The 24,582-nt window shown below is 39.8% G+C and overlaps 1 protein-coding gene across 1 annotated transcript; it reads right to left on the bottom strand.

Annotated features, from left to right (window-relative positions):
* Positions 1 to 1,149: 1,149 nt before the first annotated feature.
* On the bottom strand, positions 1,150 to 23,934 carry lpcat1 (lysophosphatidylcholine acyltransferase 1). The gene is made up of 14 exons (XM_073463390.1): positions 23,763 to 23,934; positions 14,949 to 15,088; positions 14,542 to 14,756; positions 13,639 to 13,751; positions 13,359 to 13,419; positions 9,468 to 9,526; positions 7,656 to 7,690; positions 7,089 to 7,143; positions 5,693 to 5,775; positions 5,434 to 5,559; positions 4,380 to 4,533; positions 2,652 to 2,750; positions 2,434 to 2,575; positions 1,150 to 1,541 (listed from the first exon to the last, which is right to left on the bottom strand). The coding sequence occupies exons 1-14, from the start codon at positions 23,847 to 23,849 to the stop codon at positions 1,411 to 1,413; spliced, it is 1,500 nt and encodes a 499-aa protein (XP_073319491.1). The 5' UTR covers positions 23,850 to 23,934; the 3' UTR covers positions 1,150 to 1,410.
* Positions 23,935 to 24,582: the final 648 nt, after the last annotated feature.

The following is a 24,582-nucleotide window of genomic DNA, read 5'->3' as shown; positions in this document are numbered from 1 at the left end:
AATCATTTTCCTTGAATATGCAGAAAAAACTTTTTTCGGGGCATTAAAATGTAGCAAAAAAAAGCAATCATATTTCTCTTGATATTACTTAAAGGGGCACTATGTTGTTTCAAAGAAGAATTGTAACTCAGAATTTTAATATTTACAATATTAATGAGGAAATAATACAAACTTGGCAGGGTCCGCCACATATTTAAAAAAGTAAAACAGTATTTTAACATAATTGTGTTGTCCTTTAAGGTCAGTTTGTTTATTCAGTCATGAAAACAAAGAGAGTTTGTTTATTTAGTTTGTTTAGGCCTAAAATAAAAATCAATGAAGATCTTTCTCTTCTGATTAAAATGTCTTCCCCAAAACTACAGAGTGCACCTTTAATAAATAAATGGAAAAAAAAAACATAGATGATTTGATTGGTATTCAAACAATAACCAAAACAGGTGTATGAATTAAAAATCTTTTTGGTTTGTATATTTATGGCAGTGACAGAGCTGCTTTAACTAAATATTCTCTGGCAGATCTTTGTTTTTTTGTGCGTTTATCCAGTTTTTGGATTTTCTTACATAGTTTGGTGCAACATCCCATCCCAGCATTTAATTTTTCACATTAAAGTGTGTTTGCAGGTCTTGGGGAGTACAACTGTGAAAAAAAGTAGAAAGCCTTTTGTGGCTCCAGAGGAAGCTGTAGTGATGTTTTCGGTGGCTACGTTGCATTGTGGGTAATGTAGGCACCAGGTTTTGAGAAACAGTCCACCGGTCTAGCATTGCACTCCTATAACACTGCTTGACTCTTTATCGACAGTTTAAAAACATACATGTACATACAACTTCTTCTGGAGCCACAAAAAGCTTACACTACTTTTTTCATATATGGAGTAGTACTCCCCCAAGACCTGTAAACACATTTCAATGTGTAAAATTGGTGGAGCTCCCCTTTAAGTTTCTATGCCCACTATGTAAATGAAAAGCAGCATGTCAGGGCAGTGTGCTAGTGTCCATATGCCTGAGACAAACAACAGCGCTAACCTTCAAAACAAACTCAAAAAAAAGGTTTGAAAACTCCCCATCTCTTATCAATCAATATTTTAAATATCTGTACTTCATACATAAGAAAATAAATTTAAAATAAATAATATATTTGCAGAGGAGAAAAAACATCTTTCTTAATATCACAACGGGGATAAAAAAAATAAAAGAAGGCAAAAAAAAGTTCAGAAGAGAACTGAGAAAAGTGATGGAGTAGAGATTCTGACTCCTTCAGCTGTGCTGCACTGATCCATCCTGACAGATCCTAACTACTCCTTCTACTCCTCTTTGTTAAAGGCACAGAGGTGGTGGGCGAGTTGCAGCATGTGGAGATGCTGTTACATCAGACAGAGAAGCTTAATAGAGCTGTTGGGTATAAGTCCATTCTTCAGTCATCTTTGTTGTTCTGGCCGTTGCAGCTCTCTCGTTTGCCGATGCAGAACTTGCGCGGGTGGTTTTTAAAATCGAGGTAATGTTCGACGAAGTATGGGTGATGCTCTAAGAAATGATGAAATTCATCTGGAAAGGCAGGCAAAACAAAGAAAATGGTGTTAAATGCTATTAGTTGATAATTATTACATTAAACCTGAATTGTTGACATTAATTAACACGTTACATTCAAGCCCTTTCTGAACAAGTTCACACAATGTTGATTCATGCTGATACTATTCATAAGATATTATTTACATCCTTTTTAAGTAGAAATCCTCACTGTAGCTGCTAAGCTTAAAGTGTTGGGATGCACCCCGTATGAAGTGGGTTGCGTTGAGGGTGTAAAAAACTTTTCATATCATTTTGGGATCTCTGGGCTTCCTGAGACTTGGATCATTCTGGACGAACTGTGTGGAGCCATTTGAGGATTTTTTTTCTCTCATTTTTAACGTTTTAAAACACGTCCCCGTCTACCTCAACACCGTTTTGCTGTGAAGCTCCATCCTTCATCCTAAATTTATGCTTCAATGTGAAGCATTTTAACAACAGCGTTAATATTTTTTCACTTTGAGCCATCAGTATAATTACTCTGATGATTACAGAGAAGATTAACAGCTTCCATTCGTCTGTATACTTCATTTTACATTATGTCCAGATGGGAAATCTGCTGGAATCTTTTATGTTTAAAAGGAGAAATTGCTTGACAAACAAAGAGTGTACAGAGAAGCTCTGACAGTTTCTAGAAAAGGCAGATGGTGGATGTAAAGGACCCTGGAAAATCACGGCAGACGGTACTTGTCCTCTTCAGTGAAGCCAAGAAGAAATCAAATGTGACGGTGACAGCACGGAGGAAGCAGGGACGCACGCACTGATAGATGCTGTCAATCATCTCCACAATGCTCTCATATGTACAATGGTCTCACATCATTTTGTACTGAAGTTGAAAAGTGCTTAATGACAGACAAACACTGGGTCTTACCGTATGTCATCGTTTCTTGGTCATCATTGTCAAGCGATAAAAACATGCCTGATAGTTCCACCTCTTTCACTCCCAACATTATTTCCAAGATGGCGGCGAGATCCTCCTCTCGGACCTCCCCTTTATCCTCATTCTCATACATCTGCAGAACGACACATATTCTTAGTGCAATGACTTCAATCCTATTTCAACCCAGTTTCAGTAGTAAATTTACTCACCATAAAGGCCAATTTGAGGGTCTTCATTGACTCTGATGGCCGATGGACGGTAGACAGAGCAATAACATAGAGTCTGACGTCTATTTGTTCGTCTCCAATCTGGGAACAAAATCATCTTAGTGAGTAGAAGCAGCAAAGAAACAAATGTGTTTCAGATATGACAGTGTCACCTGATGCAAATTTTGAACCCTTAATTCAATCTAATCCAATCCTGTAAACTCAACTGGGCAAAGAACTTCTGCTTCGAACTTCAAAGATCGGCTAAATTCTCTCATGCCTTCACCTCTGAGACTCTAATAAAGTTAGTTTGGTCATCTAAAAATCTAAAGTCACAGTCAGGCAAATGCACACTAAGCAGGCTGCAGATTCTCCACAAGGGGGAGCTGATACGCAACTGTCAGAGCAGTTCAACACATGAAACTGATATGAAAGGAAAGTAATAGCAGTGATTTCAGGCCATTGGGTATTTTGAATCAGTGACACAGGGTCCTAACTCTGAAGCTCTTTTAAAAAAGAGTTAAAGAAGAGAGCACCTGAAACCTCAGCCAGTTCATCACACAAAAGACCAAAAAACATGAGGTAGGAAGGCCAAACAAGGACCTGTCAAGGGTGTGAGAGTAGGAAACTTCTCAGATCTAAGTGGGATTTCTATAAACTGGAAAGAGAAGGTAATTGATACCATCAGCTCAAATTTGCCACTATTATTATTATTATTATTCACAACTGTGAACTGTGAAAAGATTCTCACAGCTGCTGGTAATGAACTCACCTACATGCCACCTTTAATTTACCTGCTAACTATTCCAGTGTAACTCTACATGGTTTAAGCTCAGCCTTTGAGATGTCGACTGTATTAATTATTTTTTATATAAATTATACTTATTAAATTTGGGGTGTTCTAAGGTGGTTTAAATTGTTTTTCCTGTTTCTGTATGATCTGTTTTAAAAAGTGGCTTTATTTTTCTGTATTTTATCTAAACTTTGGATTTCTGCAAAGGTCAGATTGAGGATCTCTATCATTAATTTAAGGATTTTAATTAGGGATGCATGATATATATCGGACCAATAAATTATCAGCACGATAATGGATATTTTACATATCGGTTATTGGCAGATAATGAAATTAAAGCCGATAAATAGAACCAATGATACAAAGCCAAATTGCTTCAGCTGACTTAACAAGTGCAGCATTTACACACAGCAAAGTTGGTTTGCCAGCTGGCAATAAACACAGATAAGAAGAGGGAGAACAAAAATGCTGTTGTTGCATTCTTAACGTAGAGCTGCTGAACCTGTGCAGAGCCACACATTGTTTTTCAAGTTCAGAAGAAGACAACACAATTGTAACTTGCTTTACGTGTTCCGCAAGTGTTCAGAGAGGAGGGAAAAGTCTATGAATTTATAGCTTTGAATAATAAATCATCCATTTTTGCCTGCTACATCTTAGTGTTTTTACCCTCAGGGATGCATAAACTACAGGTTATTATTTCAAAAATACAAAAATGTGGAATTATTATCGGTATCAGCTGTGAGAGGCAGGTTATTATCAGTTGTCGGCTGAAAAAATCCACAACAACTTCCCATCAATGGGATCATCCGAGGAGCATGTGAATGTATTTTAAATCTGTACTTTTATACTGCTCCATATGTTCTCTTATACTAGTTAGCAATCTCTGTTATTATATGTACATGCCTGAAAAAAACTCTATTGATTGTGTGTGTGTTTACCTTGTCAAAGAGGCTGTGGACTTGTGTGAGTGTGTCTGTAACTGGCAGGTTAAGAAACTGGCCAAAGTCCTCCAAACTCAGCCGCTCTCCCTGCTGCTTTCTGGCTCTTCTGGCCTGCTCCTCCAGCACTTCCTCTGTAGTGCCTGCTCTCAGCCTGTTGATGCACAGTGCATCAGTGAATACACAAACAATGTTGATAATAGTGTTCACCACATGGCTTACATATATGAAAACATTGTTTGTCACCTTGAATATATATATTTATATATTTTATCTTTAAATAATGTACAAATAATCATTGTTTTTTTCTGCTATATTTCCCTCACATCAAGATGTTGTCTTCATTCTGACTCCATAGATTCTTCTTCTGATTCGCTGTTAAAAATTATCAGTGTGGTGAAGAGACAGCTGTGTCACTATGTTTTCACACATATGATGAAGAGAGTCGATTCCATCACCCTCAGTCTGATCAAAGGATTGCTATCTTTGGTTGTACATACTAATCACCTCATACTTAGACCTTTTATTTTAATGAGATAACTGCTCCCAAAATGAAGCTAATTAGCAAAGAAAGTGAAAAAGAAATTGATTTCATTTGGGCATCCTTATACTTAAATGTTCAATTGAATTAACGACATGCTGATGTCAGATGATTTTTATAAACACTCTTTAATTAAATACCTGTAGGATTACCGTTTTATATCAGTCATATCTTCTCTAATTAACCAAATAATCACATGATATGCTCGCAGATATCTGATGATTTTATCTGAATGGATCACCTGGTTACAAAACCTGTTTGCAGAAAACTGTTGCATCTCTAAAAACATTCAGTCTTGGCAGAACATTTGTACTATATAACACCTAATCTGTCTTAATTAGATTTTAATTAACTGAACCATTTTACTCTACAGGATGATCTATCCTCCTGTGTGTGTTTCTGCCCTGTCACCAACAGGTGTCAGTGTTTCTTCATATTCAGTGTCCCCAAAGTCCTGGCTCACACCCACAGCCCACCCAGTCCAACCAGTTGATCCAGTCTCCCTCTACTCACCCGAGGCGGCGCACCAGCATGTTGAACTCCAGCAGGCTGCTGGAGTCATATATGGCCAGTGGGCCCTTTGATAGGCTGATCTCACGGTCATCAAACGACAGGTCTGTGAGTGGCATCTCCAGCGCCCTATCAGGACGGAGGGACAGGTTTATGAAGACCTTTACCTATGTCTGTGTGTTATGGAGATCCAAAACAAGCATGTGTAGACAATCTGACGCAGATCAGAGACACTCGTGCAAACACTCTAAGACACACTTACTTGGCCATGAGCTTTCTGACGTTATTGGCAAACAGGGCAGGGTTTTGCTTCTCCTCGTCTGATGGAGTGTAAATAGGCAAATACTAAGGAACCAGAGAGAGTGTCAACTTAATCCTGTCATGTAACTGTGCAGTGACTCACTATATAATAAATCATAGAATAACATGAGGGAATGCTATGCAGGATTTTCCTAAAAAAACCAAAGTAGACTGGAAAAAAAATCCCTCTCAATCATCATTTATCACCCACTAGAAGTGTGTGGTGCTGTTTGTATATGCAGAGACCCTGCACTCTGCATGTATTTTCTTATTATATCCGTCAAGGAGGTTATGTTTCCATCCATGATAATTTGTTGGTTGGTTTGACGCCAGAATTATTAAAAAACTACTAAAGGGATTTCCACAAAACTTGGAAGGAGAATGGGTCTCAACCCAGAATAGACCCCATTAACTTTTGGGACGGATCAAGACATTTTTTTCTCAACTTCTTTAACATCGCAAGATAGGACATTTTTCGACATTTTTGTTAATTTCCCTGGGAATAATATATGGATCATGATAAAAAAAAAATCAGCTGAATATAGGTGTCTGGTATCTATGAGTGAGTACAATTTGATGCAGAACCTAGATCTGAACATAAATTACACTATTACAAATAACAGGGCTATCGAGTTTGATATTGGATTAAGCTTGATTGAATTAAAATGGACTAACTTTCTTAGTATTTGACTGTGTTTGGGACATTCCTGGGCTGCCTCCTTTGGGCAGTGGTTGTGTGAGGTTGGGACTTTAGGTTAACTTAGTTAGCTTGCTGAAGTATTGGCTTGTCCATTACAACAAATGTAATGATCCTATAATAGTAGACTGCAGTGAATATACAAACAGTGTCCTCACAATAGTGGTTTCACAGAGTAATTGACTAGTTGACTAGCAGACTATCAAAACTGCTAGTTGACACAATGCATTGTTGCAGATTTACTGTTCATCTGAGATTTTAGCAAGGTGCGGTCATAAGTGACATCCTAATACATCACAGCAGGCTAACTGGAGCTTCTGAGATGTTCTTCTAACGACATAGAGGATGACATAACTTTAGTTGTTGTTGAGCATATATTTGTTTGAACAATCCTTTTCTTCATTATGCCATGATAAAAAACAGAATTGAAGATATTTAGAGAAGGAAACACTAACGCTGTCCCTTCAAGGATGCTGTCTTTACTGCAGTCAAGCAGTATCTCCAGCTCAGACAAGCTGCAAAACTGCAAATAACTCAACTGCAAATAAGTGAGCAGAGGGGCCAATTCCAGTGTAGTACACCTTTAGGCTAATATGTCTCTAAGTTTGGAGGCAAGACTGACAATATTGTGAGCATGACTTTGGTTCACTATACCACTCACCTCTATCTCCAAGGGGTTGTGAGGTTGGCACAGAGTAAGCCAAAGGATTTTGAACCTGGAAAATCAAGAAGATTCACACACAATCCTATTCAGTACAACTGTTACTGCATTTAAACCATCCCTGAAGAGCAGTGGGCAGCCACTGTGTGCCACCTGGGGACCAACTCCAATACTAGGCCAGTGCCAGGTCAAGGGCACTGACAGGAAAATTACCCTTTTAAACAAATTGTTGATGGTGGAAGAAACCGGAGAAATCAAAAGACAGGGAGAACATGCAAACTCCTGACAGAAAGGCAGTCTTGCTTTGCGGTAATGGTGCTCACCACTGCGACTGAGAGATTATCATCAGGAAGATAAAAAGTAATATAATAGATGGACACAAGACTGAAGAGATTGCACTGGAGATGCTGAAGGTTTCCCTACAGCATCTTAGCATCTTCATTGTTCATTAAAAACAGGTCACTTGTGTTTGAACTACATACTTAACAGAGGGCAGTAGAAGCCATGTGTGTGCGTGTGATGTTTGTAAGAGTGTAGGGTGTGTGAGAGAAAGACAGAGACACTCACGCTCCGGGCCCTTGCCACGTCCATGTAACAGTATCCTGTAGAGAGGAAGGAGAAAGAGGAAATGGCTCAGGACAAACACACAAACGTCTCATGGAGTCAATTTCCTACAACTTCTCTAACTTCCTGGAACTGCTGTTTGTTATTTCCCTCTGTTGTGTGTGTCTGTGGCATCTGAGGATGGCTGAAGACACAGTCACTTTATCCATATTGTTCTTTATTGCTGATTGATTGTTAATGCTGCAGTGAATGTATTATTTATTTGTTTGTTTATTTGACAGGGACAGTGCACAGCTTCTCAGCGGTTAGCTAGAGGCTAATTTACACCTGTAGTTCATGGGCAGGAGACAGAGACAACATCTCTGTTATGAAAATTAACACTGCAGAATAAAAAAAATGACAATACATATTCACTGCACAACAACAACAACAATTTCAAACATTATAACACTACAACAAAACCAGATTTCAAAAGATTACGTGTTTCAAAGTTTCAAAGTCTCTCTCCGACTAAATGAACAGATGGAAACAGATGGAATGGAAACACTTCTGGTGGTGGTCTGGACAGGAATATAAATACTTCGTTAGTGGAGTTTATTCAGGTTTTCTGTGACACACTCAACTGTCCTGCACTGCCACGTTGGCACTAAAGTCAGCACAGTGACTAAAGTCAGCCCAGAGGGAAACAGTGACAAAAGCTTTCTAGGGAAACAGACAAGAAATACTGAGTAATAAGAAGTGTATAATTCATGAGAGAGCGAGGAGAGGTGCAGAGTGAGAGACATGATACCTGTGTGTGTCTGTATGTGTGTGTGTTTGTGTGCCTAAGTGAGTGTAAGAGAGAGAGAGATAGATTGAGAGAGAAAGAGGGGGATGAAATATCATCCTACTAGAACATGAAGTCGTTCAACACAAGAGGAACACGTACTAGTGTGAGGGAAAGAAACCATTACATCACAGGTGTGTGTCATTGAGTGCAGCTTTGTGTGTATGGCAGTGGTGGAAGAAGTATTCAGATACATTACCTACTACTAATACCACACTGTGAAAATACTCCACTATCTGCATTCAGTTCAGTTCAGTTCAAGTTTTACTTGTAAAAGCATGTACGTGTTCTCAGCAAAATGTATGAAAATTAAAGGTACTCATCATGCAGTAAAACGTTTTAAAATGACATGATGTTCTTGGATTAATATTACAGCTGCATCAATGTGTACGTTACATTTTAGTGCTGTTGTTTTTACTGCAGATGTTTAAGGCTGAGCTCATTTAACTACTTTATATACTGTTAAGTAGTTTAATCTACAGCGATGCATCATATTCTATGAGATCATCATATGTTTGTAGCGGTGCAATCCAGTTGGAACCACATATCTCAAGAATTCAAGCATCAGCCTGTTTTTGGCTTTGTGACAATGTGTTTTCCAGCTTAAGTTTTTTTTTATTGTTTTCATAACTAAAGAAGTAGGAGAAGTTACCCCAACCCATAAAGAAACATTTCATCCTTCCATTTATCCAAAAAGTTGGAGATACATGGTTTTCACTGGATGGGAGGGGAAGGAAAATTTTGAATCCGATGAGTTACTAGTAACTACAGCTGTCCGATAAATGTAGTGGGGTCAAAGTACAATATTTTCCTCAGAAATGGAGTGGAGTATAAGTAGAAAGCAACATAAAATGGAAATAATCAAGTAAAATACAAATACCTTGAATTTGTCTTAAGTAGCATATTTGAGTAAATTTACCTGCAGGTACATTATAGTGTATTTATGTGTGAAGGTGGAACTGTAAAGGATTAAAAGAAAGCATGTTTACCAGTTCGTTTGGGTATCGTAGCACCACAGGCTGCACTGGGAGTCCTGGTATGAAAGCACCTGAAAGACACAAGAGAAGAAGGAGGTGGTGAGATTAAACTGGATTTACTTGCATATATTATTAGCAAAAATAAATGACTACAAGTACTACATTATTTTGACAACAGACTTGTCTACAGACATTAAGTGGCTTGAACACAGCAGAGAGGTCTGAGTTGTGTACTTGTTTGGATGAGTGACAAGCCCCTAACCTCAGGATAACCTCCAGCCCTGGCAGATAAGCTCTCTATAGAGATTCTTTAATGTCCTGCTGATGACAGACGAGTTGACAGAAGCTACATACAGTATTTATTACTGGACAAAGCCCTTTTCAAGCTACTGTCTGAGCTCTGAATAGATGAGGATGGGATAAGAATATTAGCATTGGAACTAAAGCTTAGACCTTAATGGCTTAGTTGTTTTGTTTTTGACCTGTTGGGGTCAGCACGACAAGATATCAAGGTGTTTTCTAAACGCGTTACATAACAGTTGCCTATTTACAAATCTAGCAGGTACAGAGCAACATTAGCAGGTCAAGGCTTGTCCAATATGCACCTTTATTCTAGCTCTGTTTTGGTCTCCCGCTATGTTTACTAGCTGGTTGCTAGATCTGTCTGTCTGTAGTTTGGTGGTGGACAGAGAGTGTTTATCATGACGTCTTTGCTGAAAACAGCTGTCTGGTGCAGCTGAAAATAAGGCTGATGAGAACAGTGAACCAAAACAGTAAATGTGTGGACTGTAAAACCAAAACAATGAGCTGAAAGACGCTAAAATCCTCTGAGGGAGCAATAATAATTATCTGTGGTTTCATCACTTTATTGGTTGTATCAAGTTTTCCTTTCACATTACACAAAGCGATTTTACTTCACTACATTATTTAACAAACAAATAATTTAAACAACAAAATGATTAATTAGTGCAGCTTTAACTGATGTATGTCTTTAAGGTGATAATTACTCTTTCAGATTGCGTAAATATTTGAATATTTTGAATATTTTCTTGAATGAATAAAAAAAACACATTTTAATCGGAAAAATTGGTGAAGTTACCCTTTGAGGCAGGGGGAGGCTGGTTTCACTATACCACTCTAACACAACACCTCCAGTATGAAGGTGGTGAACATATGAATTCCGAGCAGCTGTACTGTTGCATCACCAAACATGGCTGACTGGCTGACATCTGATTTAAATAGAACAATACTGCCCCCACATTTTGGTCTAGCTGCATATAAGACTGAAAGAACGTTAAGAGGGACCACTCACTACATCCTGTGAACAACGTGACTATAGCAAGGGGACTGACAGCGAGAGAAGGCTGAACATGAAAGTGACGGCTCTATTAAAAAGGCCTTTTGAAGACTGGAGGTATCTTCAGAGCGTGTCACGCACAGGTGGCACCATGCACACTAAAAACACACAGACACACACGCACACACACTGCTGCTCTGCTGCGCTCGGAGCCAGTGAAGAGACATAACTAGAGGAGACACATCCAGAGAGGACTGGTGCCACACAACAGACAGATCAAGCTGGACAAACACACACACATACACACACTCAAACAAAGCAGGACAGAGTGTGACCAACATGGCTTACTGGGAATGACAGAATTACAGACTGGAAGAAAGGGGATTAGACAGAGCAAGCACGGAACAATGGTTGACAGCATAACACACACACACACACACACAAATACACACACCGTTGGGACGTGAGCAGAAAAACAAGCCAAAAAAAGATTGGGTGCAACAGTTATGTGTCCTGGTGAGGTGTCCCCGAGCAAGACGCTGAACCCAAACCTGCTGGGCCAACATGAAATTAATTTGCTCAGACATCTACACCTGGAGCTGGCAGCCATGCAGTCAACTTCATGCATAAATAATCATTCACAAGTCCAGGCACACTAAATGAAATGAATACTGAACAAAGTGATCACACGCAATCTCTCTGTTAGCACACAGACACGCCGCTGGCTGGAAAGAACCAAGAAGCACAGCCAGATACGGAGCTGAGCTGTGGTTTGGACCATTATGTCATTGTGTCACCTTCTCTGGAGAATGCCGACCCTTATTTGGACTTTAGGTAGCTCACAATTTGTGTTACACTTTGGAATTATGTGTCGGTTGAACAGGACTAAAGGTTGCAGTTGTGCGCCTAACTTTTTAATTTAGGTGCACACATTAATACGTTTCAATTTAACTTCTTAACACATTATGTAAATGATGGTAAACAGGAAAAAAGGTGCAAATACATGTTATTCTCCATATAAAGCTCACGGAACAAGAACTTGCGATAACGTCAGTTGTTTAAAAAATAAACCTCTAACTTTGAGACACACCGGAAAAATGTTTAGTTGCACTTGACAGATTTTTGGGTGCACGTGAGACCAAAAAAGTCACACCCTGGAGCTCTGCTTTGATTGGTTTCTGTCTGATAACATTTTAATGACAACGTATTTCTCATTCACTACAATCTGTGATAAAAGGACATTTAATATTTATGGTGACAGAGTCAGACAAGCCATATTATTTGTATCAGTCCCATCGAGAAGAACAGTTAATATTATGTCTGTGTGATAACCAATCTGTGGAGGTTTTGCTATACCGTTATAGTGTCTGGACAAGTTTAAAATCTCTCAACTGTTCAGAACGCCGCTGGTGACATCCCCGTCACCCTTTTATTTTTTGTCCTGGCCAAGGTGATAATATTCACCGTATTTTTGTCTCCTATGGATCATGCTATGCACCCACATCCTCCTTGCTCTGATGTCCCAAACACAAATGTATGGTAAACCGCATAGGGACAGTCTTGATCATACAGCGGTGGTTGTCAAGATATTGTTGTCATAGAGACAAGACACTCGCAGCGTTTTTTCTCTCAGTGCACAAGCGCTTCATCTCAGCGCTCCTGAGCGCACAGACAGTTCTTTTCTACCCATAAACAACGCTATGTGGATAAGGGCCCTAATGGCTCTTTTCCATAAACACGTGCTCGCTTGGCTTCACATGGTCTGACATGGAGCATCAGCCCAGAACAACAGGAAATTACATCTCCATTACAGCAGAGATTCCCTCCTGAAGTGGTGTCTTTAATTGATGATACACTAATGAAATTAAAACCAGCGTACTCTAGCACAGTTTACTATTGGAATGTGCAAGGGATGTTGGTAGGCAGCTACTTATTATTATGGATTTTCAACAATTTGTTGCTCTGATTTTGCCTGGCATTCACCAATTATTGCATGAAAAACAAAGAAGATGAAATGGATCTAGAAGAGGAAAAAGAAGCTACCATTTGTCCCTGAATATTGATGACGCCCATCTGATGTCAACGCAACATGCTTAGGGGCAGTCAAGCATGCTGGTCTGTCAGCACAACTTGGCAAGCTTAAATTGATAATGGAAAGGCAAATGGACGCAACATTGTTTGACTCCAATGGAGAAGCCCTGTAAGTGTCTGCAACCACATCAGTGGCAAAGGTTTTTGCTAAATGCTAACATAAGCATGCTAACAAGCTCACACTGACAATGCTAACATGCTGATGTTTAAGCAGATATAATGTTTACCGTTGTCACCATCTTAGTTTAGTATGCTAACTTTTGCTGATTGGCAATAAACACATAGTACAGCTGGGACTGATGGATATAGCCTCAATTAGGAGAAAAGACATTTAAAAGACACTTAAAAGACTTCAGATAAATACACGTTTTCAATAAAATTGCACTGCAACAGGGTCATTTGAAATGAGAAACACACACACACACACACACACACACACACACACACACACACACAAAGGCTATCTTCCAACTAGTTTCATGATGCCTACAGCAGAAAAAGAGCTGTTCACATACCAGCCTTGTATAAGATGAGACCCGACCTGTTGGTGCATGTCCCCTCCGGGAATATCATGATCTGTAATAAACAAAGACTCATTAAGGTCTACATACAAACACAGATGCATCTGACCCTTACTCATTGTTTTAAATTGGCCTTGATCTGTGTGAACTGTGTGTGACTCATTGTATTTATGCCATCACCTTTCCATTCCCATGCAGTGTGAGCACAGTTTAGAGCCACGTTTCTCTGTGTGTATGTACAATATGGCATCATGTGTGTTCTCAGGTATGTTACCTGAGGCCACTCCCCTCCAGACCGGGCTCTCCGCTTGATCTCCTCCACAGTTTTTCTTCTGGAGTGCTGATCCGACCGAAACACAAACACTGGCCTGATGTAACTGATCAGAGCTGGGAGGACGTTGGTGAGGAGACAGATTTTGGATGTAGGCCAGAAGAAGAGAGAAAACAAAAATGTTGACAACATTCAGAACATTTCAACTAGAAGAAAGGCTAATAAATGGGAGCATTAGTTTAGGAATGTAGGAATTAGGAATCATGTTAGGATAATTAAGTAGTTAGGTACATTTAGACATTTGAATGTATCACCAGACCTAAATTATCACAATGAAACTACTTCTCAGATCAGAACTAAATTAGAGGACACTGAGTGGCAAAGATCCATGTTATTCACATGATCACAATTAAGGATCACCATTTCCACTATTTTTTTATTTATTTTTTTTATGATTTTCACTTAAATATACCCATATATTATTTTAAAGACCAGATTTGTATAAAGGTAATGTTCACAAGTTTTATTCTCATTGGGTTTGGTGTCATTTGCCGACATCCTTCCTCACTCTCTGACTCTATCCCAGATGTTTTCGCAACAGGCGACCAAATGAAACGCATCATTACCTCAAGTAAACTTGTGGATTTCATTGGGCTGGAACAATTGGGACAATTTAAGTACACAGCTCTTTTTACACAACAGAATTCTTATATATGACATCTTTACATTCTTCTCTTATCACAGTCTGGTACTTTCTACTCAGCATTTTGCATTGTGTGTCAGCAGGTTGCCTTAAATTGAAAATATGTTTTATGTTATTATGGCACATACTGTAACTGCACTGTAACTTGAATTTCTTTTGTTAATCTGTGGATTATAGAGGAGATGAAAATGTGTAACACTCACTGCCCCAGACAGGAATGCTCCTGCTCTCCAGTTTGGTGACTATGGAGCACATGGTCATGGTGACTGGGATGGCATCAAAGTAGGAGGAGTGTGGTGCCACGGTGAGGATGGGAACTTCAGAGGGCGCCGCCCGCTCTCCTTTCACCTTGATCCAATGGAAACCTCCGCAAAACCACATGGCTCGCATGATCACTCGTAGACACACGTCTACAAACCTGAGGAAGGGCACACACAGACACTTGATGTGAATAAAACAATCAGCAGATACATGCAGATACATGACTGTGGTTGACATGGGGCTTGTTTGTTGAGCTCTGTTTATCATTTTTGTGTAATCCCATATGGCTTAGTAGCACACATACACTTTAACACTTTCCCACACACACAAATATCCCCCAGACACACACCTCCTCCACCACGACTGTGGCTCCATGACAAACTCGGAGCGTCCCAGGGAGGCTGCGAAGGCGAAGGGCCACGCCAGCAGCATGAGGAAGGACACGAGCAGCAGCCGCACAGGAAACACCGTGACAGACATCAGTCCGATCTGAGGAGACAGAGAAGGGGAGATATGAACAGTCACATTTTTACCATTCTACACTACAAAAACTATTACTCACTGTACAAACACTTGACATTCCTATGGCTTTTTAGCCAGCTGTCAAACAATAATTTAAGTCTTGAACATACTGTACATTCCTGTTCAGCAGAATAATATGCCTGCAAGTCCGACAGGGTCGAGAGGAGGAGAGGCACATTCCATCTGTGCAACAACCATCTGTCAATCACACAAACAGCCACGCTCTAATTACACTTACTTACTAGTTAGGAACCCCTCGAGTTTACAGGCTTACACGTCCAACATGTATGTATTTATGTAGCAATACCTACCACGGAAATATCGATTAGATTGATTGGAATCTAATCATTTTAATAAATAAACGAACAGTAAATTAAAAGATCCGTAAATATATAAAATGCCTCTGTATTCTTATTGATTTGAAGCTTTCCTTTAACCCTGACATAGTTGCTCTTTTAAAAAGATTTTTGCATTACACTGACATAGTGTTATTAAATACTACTATGTTCCATCTTTATCTTTAATGTTACTTACTACTTAATAGTTTTAGAGGTTTTTTTGGACTCAACTCTTGGACACAAACATTTCCCTGCTCTCCAATATCAACCTATTCCATCCTCATGTATATCACTACCCATCTACATTCAATAAAATGGTGCAGGGTAAATAAAGTCTTGTCTTATTATGAGCAAGTTATTTAATCTCTTATTTCAAGATTAACAGTTGATGTTCAAAGGAAACATTTATAAACATGCCTGAATGTATCACAGATGTGCATATATTGTAAATTATTGGATATATCAGTAGTTTATATCTGTAAAGAGTACCCAAAAACTTTTAAGTATCTGATATTATATGTACTTAAGTATCAAAAGTAATTTTCTGGCAATAAATATACCAAGTAGAGGTCAACCGATGTGCCTTTTTCAGGGCTGATACTGATACTGATAATTAGAAATTTGGGAAACTGAAAAAGTATATTTTGGACGAATATTTATTTGGAGTAAAAATTTTAAAACAACCAGTTATGAAATTTACCCAAGTACTGTTTTTAAGTACAATTTTCAGGTACTTTATTTCCATTTTCTGCTACTTATACTTCCTCTCCACAACATATATATGACACATTTAGTTAGTAGTGGCTTTGCAGATTCAGATTATTCACTGTTTATGGGCTATGAATTGTGATGTGTTACCAATCAGATGCTGTTGGGTGCAGGACATTGTGTGAGAGGATGCTGCATCAGAGCCAAAGTAGCTCTGTGATCATTTTACCAATAATCAGAATAATAATGATGTATATCAGCCCCGATAATGACCTAGGGCTGATAATCGGTCTACCAGTAATACAAAGGTATCAGGGGTTTTGCTACTTTTAGAGCAGCAGAGCTCTAGTTGGGAAGTATCTCTGCATGTTCAACTTCAGTGCTGAGGTCTCACTGAGAAGTAGCACTGTGGTGATACTGGGATCAGTCTCCTCACCAGGGTGGAGAGAGCAGCAGAAACACTATCAGGAATGTTTAACCTCCAGGCAGTTAGTCCCAACCCATGTGAATAACTGTGCCAGGTTACAATAGTTTATGTAGATCTGTGTTGAAATGCCAGTTTCAGAACCATCATTGTGAAATATATATGGCTCTTTGCTGGCATTTTATTTGGTTCTTATTTCTTTACTGTATTTGGCGTATATTTTTGCGTCTAATTGGCCTTTTTTCTGTGCTTGTTTTCTGGCAGCAGCACCAAATAGCTGGTAAAATGTAATGATTTGTCAGGAGCCTCTTGATAAGCACGATGCATCTCAAATGTATGTAAACAATACATTTGTTCAGAGATGGAGGGGTTTCCTGACAGTTTGGCATTATCAGACCAGGACTTTTGCTTTTGCATAAAATACCAGTGAGGTTTTACTGTATAAATAGTAAGGCAGGAAATAAGATAAGACAACTCTGCAAACAGTGTATGAGGCTGAGTTCAGCCTCTGGTCATAGAGTACAGTTTGAGTCTTGTCACTGAAATGAAGTGCACTGAAGCCACAGAGGAGATGAGGAGTCAGCTGACTGACCTGTCATGCCTTTTCTCTTACTGTGTAATGAGAGAGATGTGGAGTGTGTGTGTGTGTGTGTGTGTGTGTGTGTGTGTGTGTGTGTGTGTGTGTGTGTGTGTGTGTGTGTGTGTGTGTGTGGACTAACAAGGTCACAAAGTCAAAGCGGCCAGTGTAAATTCACACTGTGTGACATTCTAAGCCCCGTCCTCCCCCTTGTCCGACCTCGGGTCGATCTCTTCATCCCGCACTTTCATCGCGCTCCCTCGTCCACCCACCCCTCTCGTCAACCCCCCAGCCTGCCTTACAGTAATCTCCAATCCCGTAGGAATTCCTCTCCTCAACTATCCATCCATCCATCCAGACATCCATCAATCTCTCACTCTCCATGTGATGTCTATTTGCTCAGCTACACCTTCATCTATCATGCTGCTCTCCCTTCAACTGTTTTCCTCCTACTGTGCATTTATGTGCCTTTTGTGACCACTCTGGGGAATCATATCTAACCCCCTTCTCTTCCTGTCCCATCTTCCCCTTCTGTCCTGTGTGTTTCTCTCTCCAGAGGAGCCCAGGTGCACACTGCAGGGCTGTATTAATAAATAAACAGTAATGGGGGTGATTTATGATGCTCTAACGCCTCTCCCTGCCTCACCACCCCCATGGCTGACGCACAGTGCACTCATCATCAGAGCTTAACGAATCCATCTGGGAGGATCCACTGACATTTTCTCAGGAGGTGGCATGACAATGAGCTGGGGAGGGGTAGTGGTGAGCCATTTCTACTGTTTTATTAGAGTACCATCCTCCACTGATGATTTGAAATTTGCTATGAAAATATGCTTCTGCAGTGCTGGACTCACGTGTACCATCTTGAGTGCGATCATTTGTTACAGAGCCCTCAAAAGCCTCCTCTACGTGCAAGGTTGCACATAGATTTTTCATTCCACACATTCTTCTTCATTGTCAAAAGCTGGTGCCTACATGTCCCACAATGCATCTCTACTGCTGCCAGTTTGGTTGAAGATTCAGTGGGGCTATACTCAAAACACGTGCAACATGGCCAGGTTTTTTTTTTTTTTTTGCATGAGCAGAGTATCAAAACAGAGGTGTCAACTTTCTTTGTTAACCCACGTTTTCTTCCTCCGGCTCGGTGCCTGTTTCCCACAAAAAGGGGCTTTTGGTGCGTCATTTGACTCCTCTTCAACACTAAATGCACCAATCACGTTCCGCCTACTACAGTTTAGAGGAGCAGGGTGTTATAATAGAGAGCTAGATTTTTTTAAATCATTACAGCAAAAAGCAACACTGTCACAAAAGGCAAATAAGGCAAGAGGAGATGGCTGGCAGAAAAATGCTGATCATTTTAATGTATTTATTTTACCTCTCAGTGCACTCTCAATGACTGTGGTTTCTATCTAATGTGACAACTGCCCCTTCAAGCTCTTAAACTTGAAACTTGTTATTTAAATATTATCCTTAAGAACTGCATTTCGGTCTGAAACTGTCCTACAATGAATCAATTTTAGTGACTGCATATTATCAGTGATCAAACTGACTAACAGACTAATCAACTTTTTTAATCGGTGTTCTATTAGCTACAATATCTGCAGTGTAAAACAGACTTGGTAGCAAATCAGGACCAAGATTAAAGAAATAAAAATCCAAAGCGGTATGTAGTTGCTGTGGCATCATTCTTTTAGTGTATGGGATGCTGTGTAAACTTTTCTGCATCACGTGGCAAAAAACACAATGCAACGCATAGGCCACAGCTTGTGCTGATGTAATGGCATGGCTTTGTTCACTGGCATTACTTACGTACAGCTCAGCAAGTCTGCATATAGCATATTCCCTCAACTGAGAATCTATATTGTTCATAGATAATATCATCAGTAAAAGAGGGACGGCACTATTTTTAGCCTTTTTAAATCCAAGACTCTGTGAATAACCTCCTCCAGACCAGGTAAGGTGTGAAGCATTAGTTACAGTGGTGATCTATCCAGGTTAAAAGACAGCCACCTTCGTGACAACACTAGCTTTAGCATCAACATAACTCAGTAAACCATGAATCTTGCTTGGTACACTCCTCTGGTGCTAGTAGCCACATCACTTCAGGCATTTTATCAGACTTCACACAGCCCCCTCTGGAGCCACAAATGGCTTTATATTGCTTTTTAACATATGCAGTAGCACTGCCCTTTAATGGAAGTGTCCTGTTAAATTGCCGGAGTACCACTTTATGGTTTTACTAGTGACAATACAATAAAAATAGTGAAAAAATTCTGAGAAAGAACACTTCTAACAACAGTCAATGAACCTATAAGCAGATTTGTTTGTCAAGTAGTTCAATATAAAGAGTTCAGTAACACAAAAACTTAACCCACCGCTTGAAATTATTATTATTAAATGGTATTTCATTCTACTGCTTTTCACAATAACAGAGTTCATCACAGGTCGTTTTTATCTCCATTTTCCTCCTTTTTATTTTACAACGCCACTACCCCGTCTGACTTCTCTTTTCATAAGACCACTTTTAATCACAGTTTAAGTCTGTCCATCAAACTAACAGACAAACTAGGCAGAGATAGTGATACAATCAGCTGCTGACTCATTCAGATGAAAGCAGCAGCTAACCACAGTTGAATTGCCATTTCACAGTAATGATAATAATTCATTTATCACATTATATATTTTTTATCTTTAATTTATTGTTTCAATTTTGGATATTTGTGGTTTCATGGGTTTCAAGTAGTTAAAGACTGATTATAATTATAATGAAAAGTCACCAAATTTGGGGGATAAAATCACTTTCATCTGATTTACAGAAGTTAAAGGAGCTCTGTGAAACTTCTTCTTACGTTATGTTGGCGGTGTGGAGAGCGGCGTAGAGATGAAGCACTTGAGAACGTGCATAAGGTCACATCCACTGGACTGTGGCAAAAGATTCCCAGTCCAGCAGCATTAAGCAACTTAAACAAATCATCTACAGGCTTGTATAGGCAACCGAGAGAGACGGCGAAGGTCTCATTTTTCACGTCATGTTACCATCCACTCACATATGGCTAATAAAAGAAGTGATTAATACATGTATATTGGTGCAAATTGTTACATAGAGCCACTTTAAGAGTAATAACCTTTTACACACACAAAATGCCTAAAGGAACAAAGGAAATGTCTTATTGTCTACCCCTAATGCTTATGTAGACCAAATAGCAGCAAATGTCTTTTGACCTGAGGGTAATGTTTAGTGACTTGCTGGGCCATTCTGTTGTATGTTAAATATTCAGGAGGCTCTGGGAAGCCATGATGGTCCCATTGTCTCCAAATACACAAACACACACACCCTCTGTATGTACATATGGCAACATTAAAGCTGTTATGGGCCATTAAGGCACTCAGCCCATTCTACAGCTGGGCACTTACATGTATGCCTTCTTCACACACACACACACACAGTACACACAAGTAAATATATTTTTAGAAATAAACCTGATTTAAAATACCTGACTAAATTACTTATCTGAAGTATTGTCATTTTGATATTAAAGCAACATTACGTAACTTTTCATCATATCAAGTTATTTCCAGCCCTGCACTGACTGACAATTAAATACTTTTCCATAGCCATGCCACATAACACCCAAATCCCATGTGCACTGTGGCCCAGCACCCGTTTAACTGCTCCATGCACCCTGCAGTGAAGGTTAATTGCCCCGAGTTAATTGTTTTTTCAATGAATCAAGGAAGGTGTGCTCTGATTTCCTCATGGGAGCCCAGGAAGCACTCTACCTGTCCTTCTGTTTGTCATGTTGTTGGTGTACAGATGTCGTTTGTGTGTCAGGCAGGAAGAAAGAAAATCCAAAACAAAGGTATTAAATTAGGTCATATCTGGTATCAAAGATTTGTTTTTGCCTATTTGAAATATGTATGCTATTGAAATGTACAGTACCTTTATACGCTTAGATTTTTGTTTCAATATATCATTAGGATCTGCTGACATTCTCGAAGAAATTAGAATAGAACAGAATAGAACAGAATAGAATACTACAAATGCAAAAAAACATGTTTACCATTTCTCCAGCATTATTTGAGATATTCATACTTGACAACGGTCCTAAATCAATCTCTGCACATTGCAGCTCTATATAATGTATATTTTGTCTGCAAGCTGTTGAGTTGGCAGGCATGTCTGTATGATGTTCACTGTCCAGCAATGTGTGACTCAGCTGGAATGAGCGCGACTGTCTGTCGGTCTGTTTCAGTTGCTGACCTAGTTGGTCTACAGTCCTGCTGATCATGTTTACTGGAAGTCAGGAAAAAAAAAATCCAGCACGACCAAATGCCAGGGGGGGCGGATGTTCTTATGCATCAAGCAGCACTTGACAAACCAACAGACTCAAAAGCAGACACATACCTAGAAACACACATGCCATGCAGTTATATAAATCTAAAGCTTAAAGAACAATATAAGTACATTTTTTAACCACAACTTTCTCTTTTATTTTGAAACAATAAGACATCAGGAGAGAAACAGAAAGAACTCAAGTTTTTGTGTAGGCACAGCTCATGCTTGTTTACATGGGACTCTCTGCGTGCGAACAAGTTACTCCACACGTGTTTGTGTGGAAGTGGAAAAACACACTTCAGTCATCACCACATTACCAGCAGGCGGTGGGAGGTGTGAAGCAGACACACACATGCACACATGGTCCAGTTTACATTAACTGGACTGCTGCTGTCATCTGGCACAGACACACAACTGTTTGCAATCTGCTGCAAACTCAGACATGTACTAAAGACATTCTTGCAGCAGGAATTACGCTGGGAAAAGTGTAGTTACAGTATTTGGTAACCCAAACTGGAGTGGTAAAAAGGTCTTCACAAAGCCGTGTCTAAAGGCATGGTTTACTGCTGTTCAAGCATGAACCAAAAAGGCAAATGGCCAAGGTTTACCACTTTTCTCAGCGGAGCCTAATTGTTGGGAACCGACAGTACCAACATAAAGGCCAATTTCCTGAGCCTTGTGCTTTGTATGTTTAGCTCTCAATGAAAGGCAGGCACCTCTGGGCCCTGGAGCTATGGAGAAACAGAAAAACCTGATCGGGCAGAGCACAGGAAGTATACTTCCTCCTCTGGTCTGACTGTGTAACTTGCTTTGAGTGCAACTTGTTTCATTCAACTTCATTCTGAACTCTCTACAAGAAAAAAAATGTTAGTTTCAGAGTTGCATTAAACTAGATGAAATCACTCATTTCGTAGGTAAGATGGGGCACAATAGCAGTTTGTGTCCAGGGTAGCCATTCTGTCGGCAGACCCCACAAATCACTACGAGAAGCTATTGATCCATTGGTTGATTGATGAGGAGGCACTGCCCTCCTCCAGCAATGACAAACCATCGATTTGAACGGTTGATTTAGGATGTAGCCACAGCTGTAGCAGAGTATCTCTACTACCACTTCCATGCCATGTTTGGAGCTTACACCTCGCTTTAACATCTGTATTTATACAATCACAAGTATCAGTCCGCAGGTCGGCCTTCGCACCTAGAAGAGCCCTGACTGACCTTGACTTTAACCCGAACCATTAGTCACTCTTTCTGTGCTATCCTGTAAACTGATCCATGCTACTGAAGACTACCTGAGTGCACACAAGTGTAAACACTGTGTGCGTGTATGTGTGTGCATGTGTGCACATTCCAGTGGATGAATCAAAGGAAACAGCTAGAAACAGAGACTGACAGGGGGAGCATGTGGGAGGAACTCAAGTGCTTGTTATCCTGCTCAGCATGTCAGTATGACAGGAAAACAATGCAATCATGTCAAGACTGAACGTACAGGTTTAAGTTGTTTAGAGTGTGTTGTGTACTTGCCGAAGGGTGCTTAGTTAAAAATCGAATGCAAATGTCTGACATGCAAATCCGGTCAATCAAAAATCAACTAGAGGCTCGCCCCTTAGTGTCAGATAACACCCACAATGGAGCATATGGGGCAGCATGGCAGTTACACGTAACTGATGAACAAAATATGATACGCGTGAGATCCAAAACTGTTAGCTATTCATTTCCCACCTCAATCTGAGCTTCATGTGAGAGTGCACAGGTGTTGCTCTTATCTCTGTGGATAATACAGACCCTACTGAAGGCCAAACAGGTAACAGATCTAAACTAAAACACTACATTTTACAGTAGGGGTTCTGACAATAAAATCTGAAGTGAGCCTAAGATTTACCATGGATCTGTGTGCTTGTTTTGCCTTGACACTTAACAATAAAGAGTGCAACTCCACTGTAGGAGGACTGAGGTTGATCCTAATGAAGTTAACTCTGTCTGACTACAAGCAGAAAAAAGGACAACATGTTCTAGATAAAACATAACTTCACTTTTCCTACGTTTAAAAAAATAATTTTAAAGTAACTTCATACATGCTAACATGTTTTATCACCAGAGTGTGAACTGGCCCATCAGCTCTGACAAGGTGAGTCAGGTTAACTTGTAACTCGTACATTCGAATTATAAACAAAGGAAGCAGCTTAATATTAGAGGGAACGGTGTTTAACATTAACAAAACAAAAGATAATTATAATTGGTTATCTTAATTGTCTTACCTTTATTTTCTCACTCATGGTGAATTTCAGCTTGTGGACGAAGGGGTTTCTACCCACTCTGGAGGGACGACTGTTTGACGACTTCATGGCCTGCACCTCCGAAAACAAGGAAGAGTCGTGTCCAAAATTTTCCCGTAACGTTATTTGAGTTCGTTGTAGGTCCAGTGTGTCCTCCTCAGTCCTCAGCCCAGCCTCCTGTGACTGACCGCCGGGTCCAGAGAGGAGAGACTCATGCTGGGTGTGGAGGAGGGCTCGTTCACAACAAGCTAGCCAGGTGGAGCGACGGGACTTCCGGTTGAGGGGTTCAAAATAAAGCTCCTGTGCCTGTGGTGGGCATTAGACAAAATAGCGTTATGTTTTAAATGTGACAATAAAAATAAGTGTGCCCCATTATATATGTACAGCGTGCTGTGAAATAAAAAAGGCTGAAACATTTCTCCTCTCTGAGGCTGCAATGATATCCCTCCAAAAGATAACACCGAAACATTCTTGTTGTATTCAGGAGTATACAACGCACACAGGCACTTTTATTTTGAAAGCAACGACCAAATGCGGAAAGCTGGTGGCACACGCCCCTGTCACATGTTTCCTTTTTTTATGAGGAATTAAATGAAAAATTGCAGAAGTCATGAATCTATATCAAATCTTTATTTTATATGTTAAGTTCTGTATCCATATATGAAATGAAACTGTACTTTGAAACACTGAAAGGACTGACAAACCAGAAAGTCATCACCAGGAGGAGTATGGTCGTTTACAATGCCTTAAAAAAAATGTTTTCAATTTAAGTGTACCCCTATTTTGTTTTGTTTTCGTTCTT

Source organism: Pagrus major, chromosome 3 (genome assembly GCF_040436345.1).
Source record: "Pagrus major chromosome 3, Pma_NU_1.0".
NCBI lineage: Eukaryota > Metazoa > Chordata > Actinopteri > Spariformes > Sparidae > Pagrus > Pagrus major.
This window is presented reverse-complemented; position numbering and strand designations above follow the sequence as displayed.

Coding starts and splice junctions, on each gene's coding strand:
- lpcat1 (XM_073463390.1), bottom strand. CDS start 23,849: ATGAAGTCGTCAAACAGTCGTCCCTCCAGAGTGGGTAGAAACCCCTTC. Junction 14,757..14,948: donor CCACAGTCGTGGTGGAGGAG/GTGTGTGTCTGG, acceptor GCCCTTCCTCAG/GTTTGTAGACGTGTGTCTAC. Junction 2,576..2,651: donor CCCTCAAATTGGCCTTTATG/GTGAGTAAATTT, acceptor GTCGTTCTGCAG/ATGTATGAGAATGAGGATAA.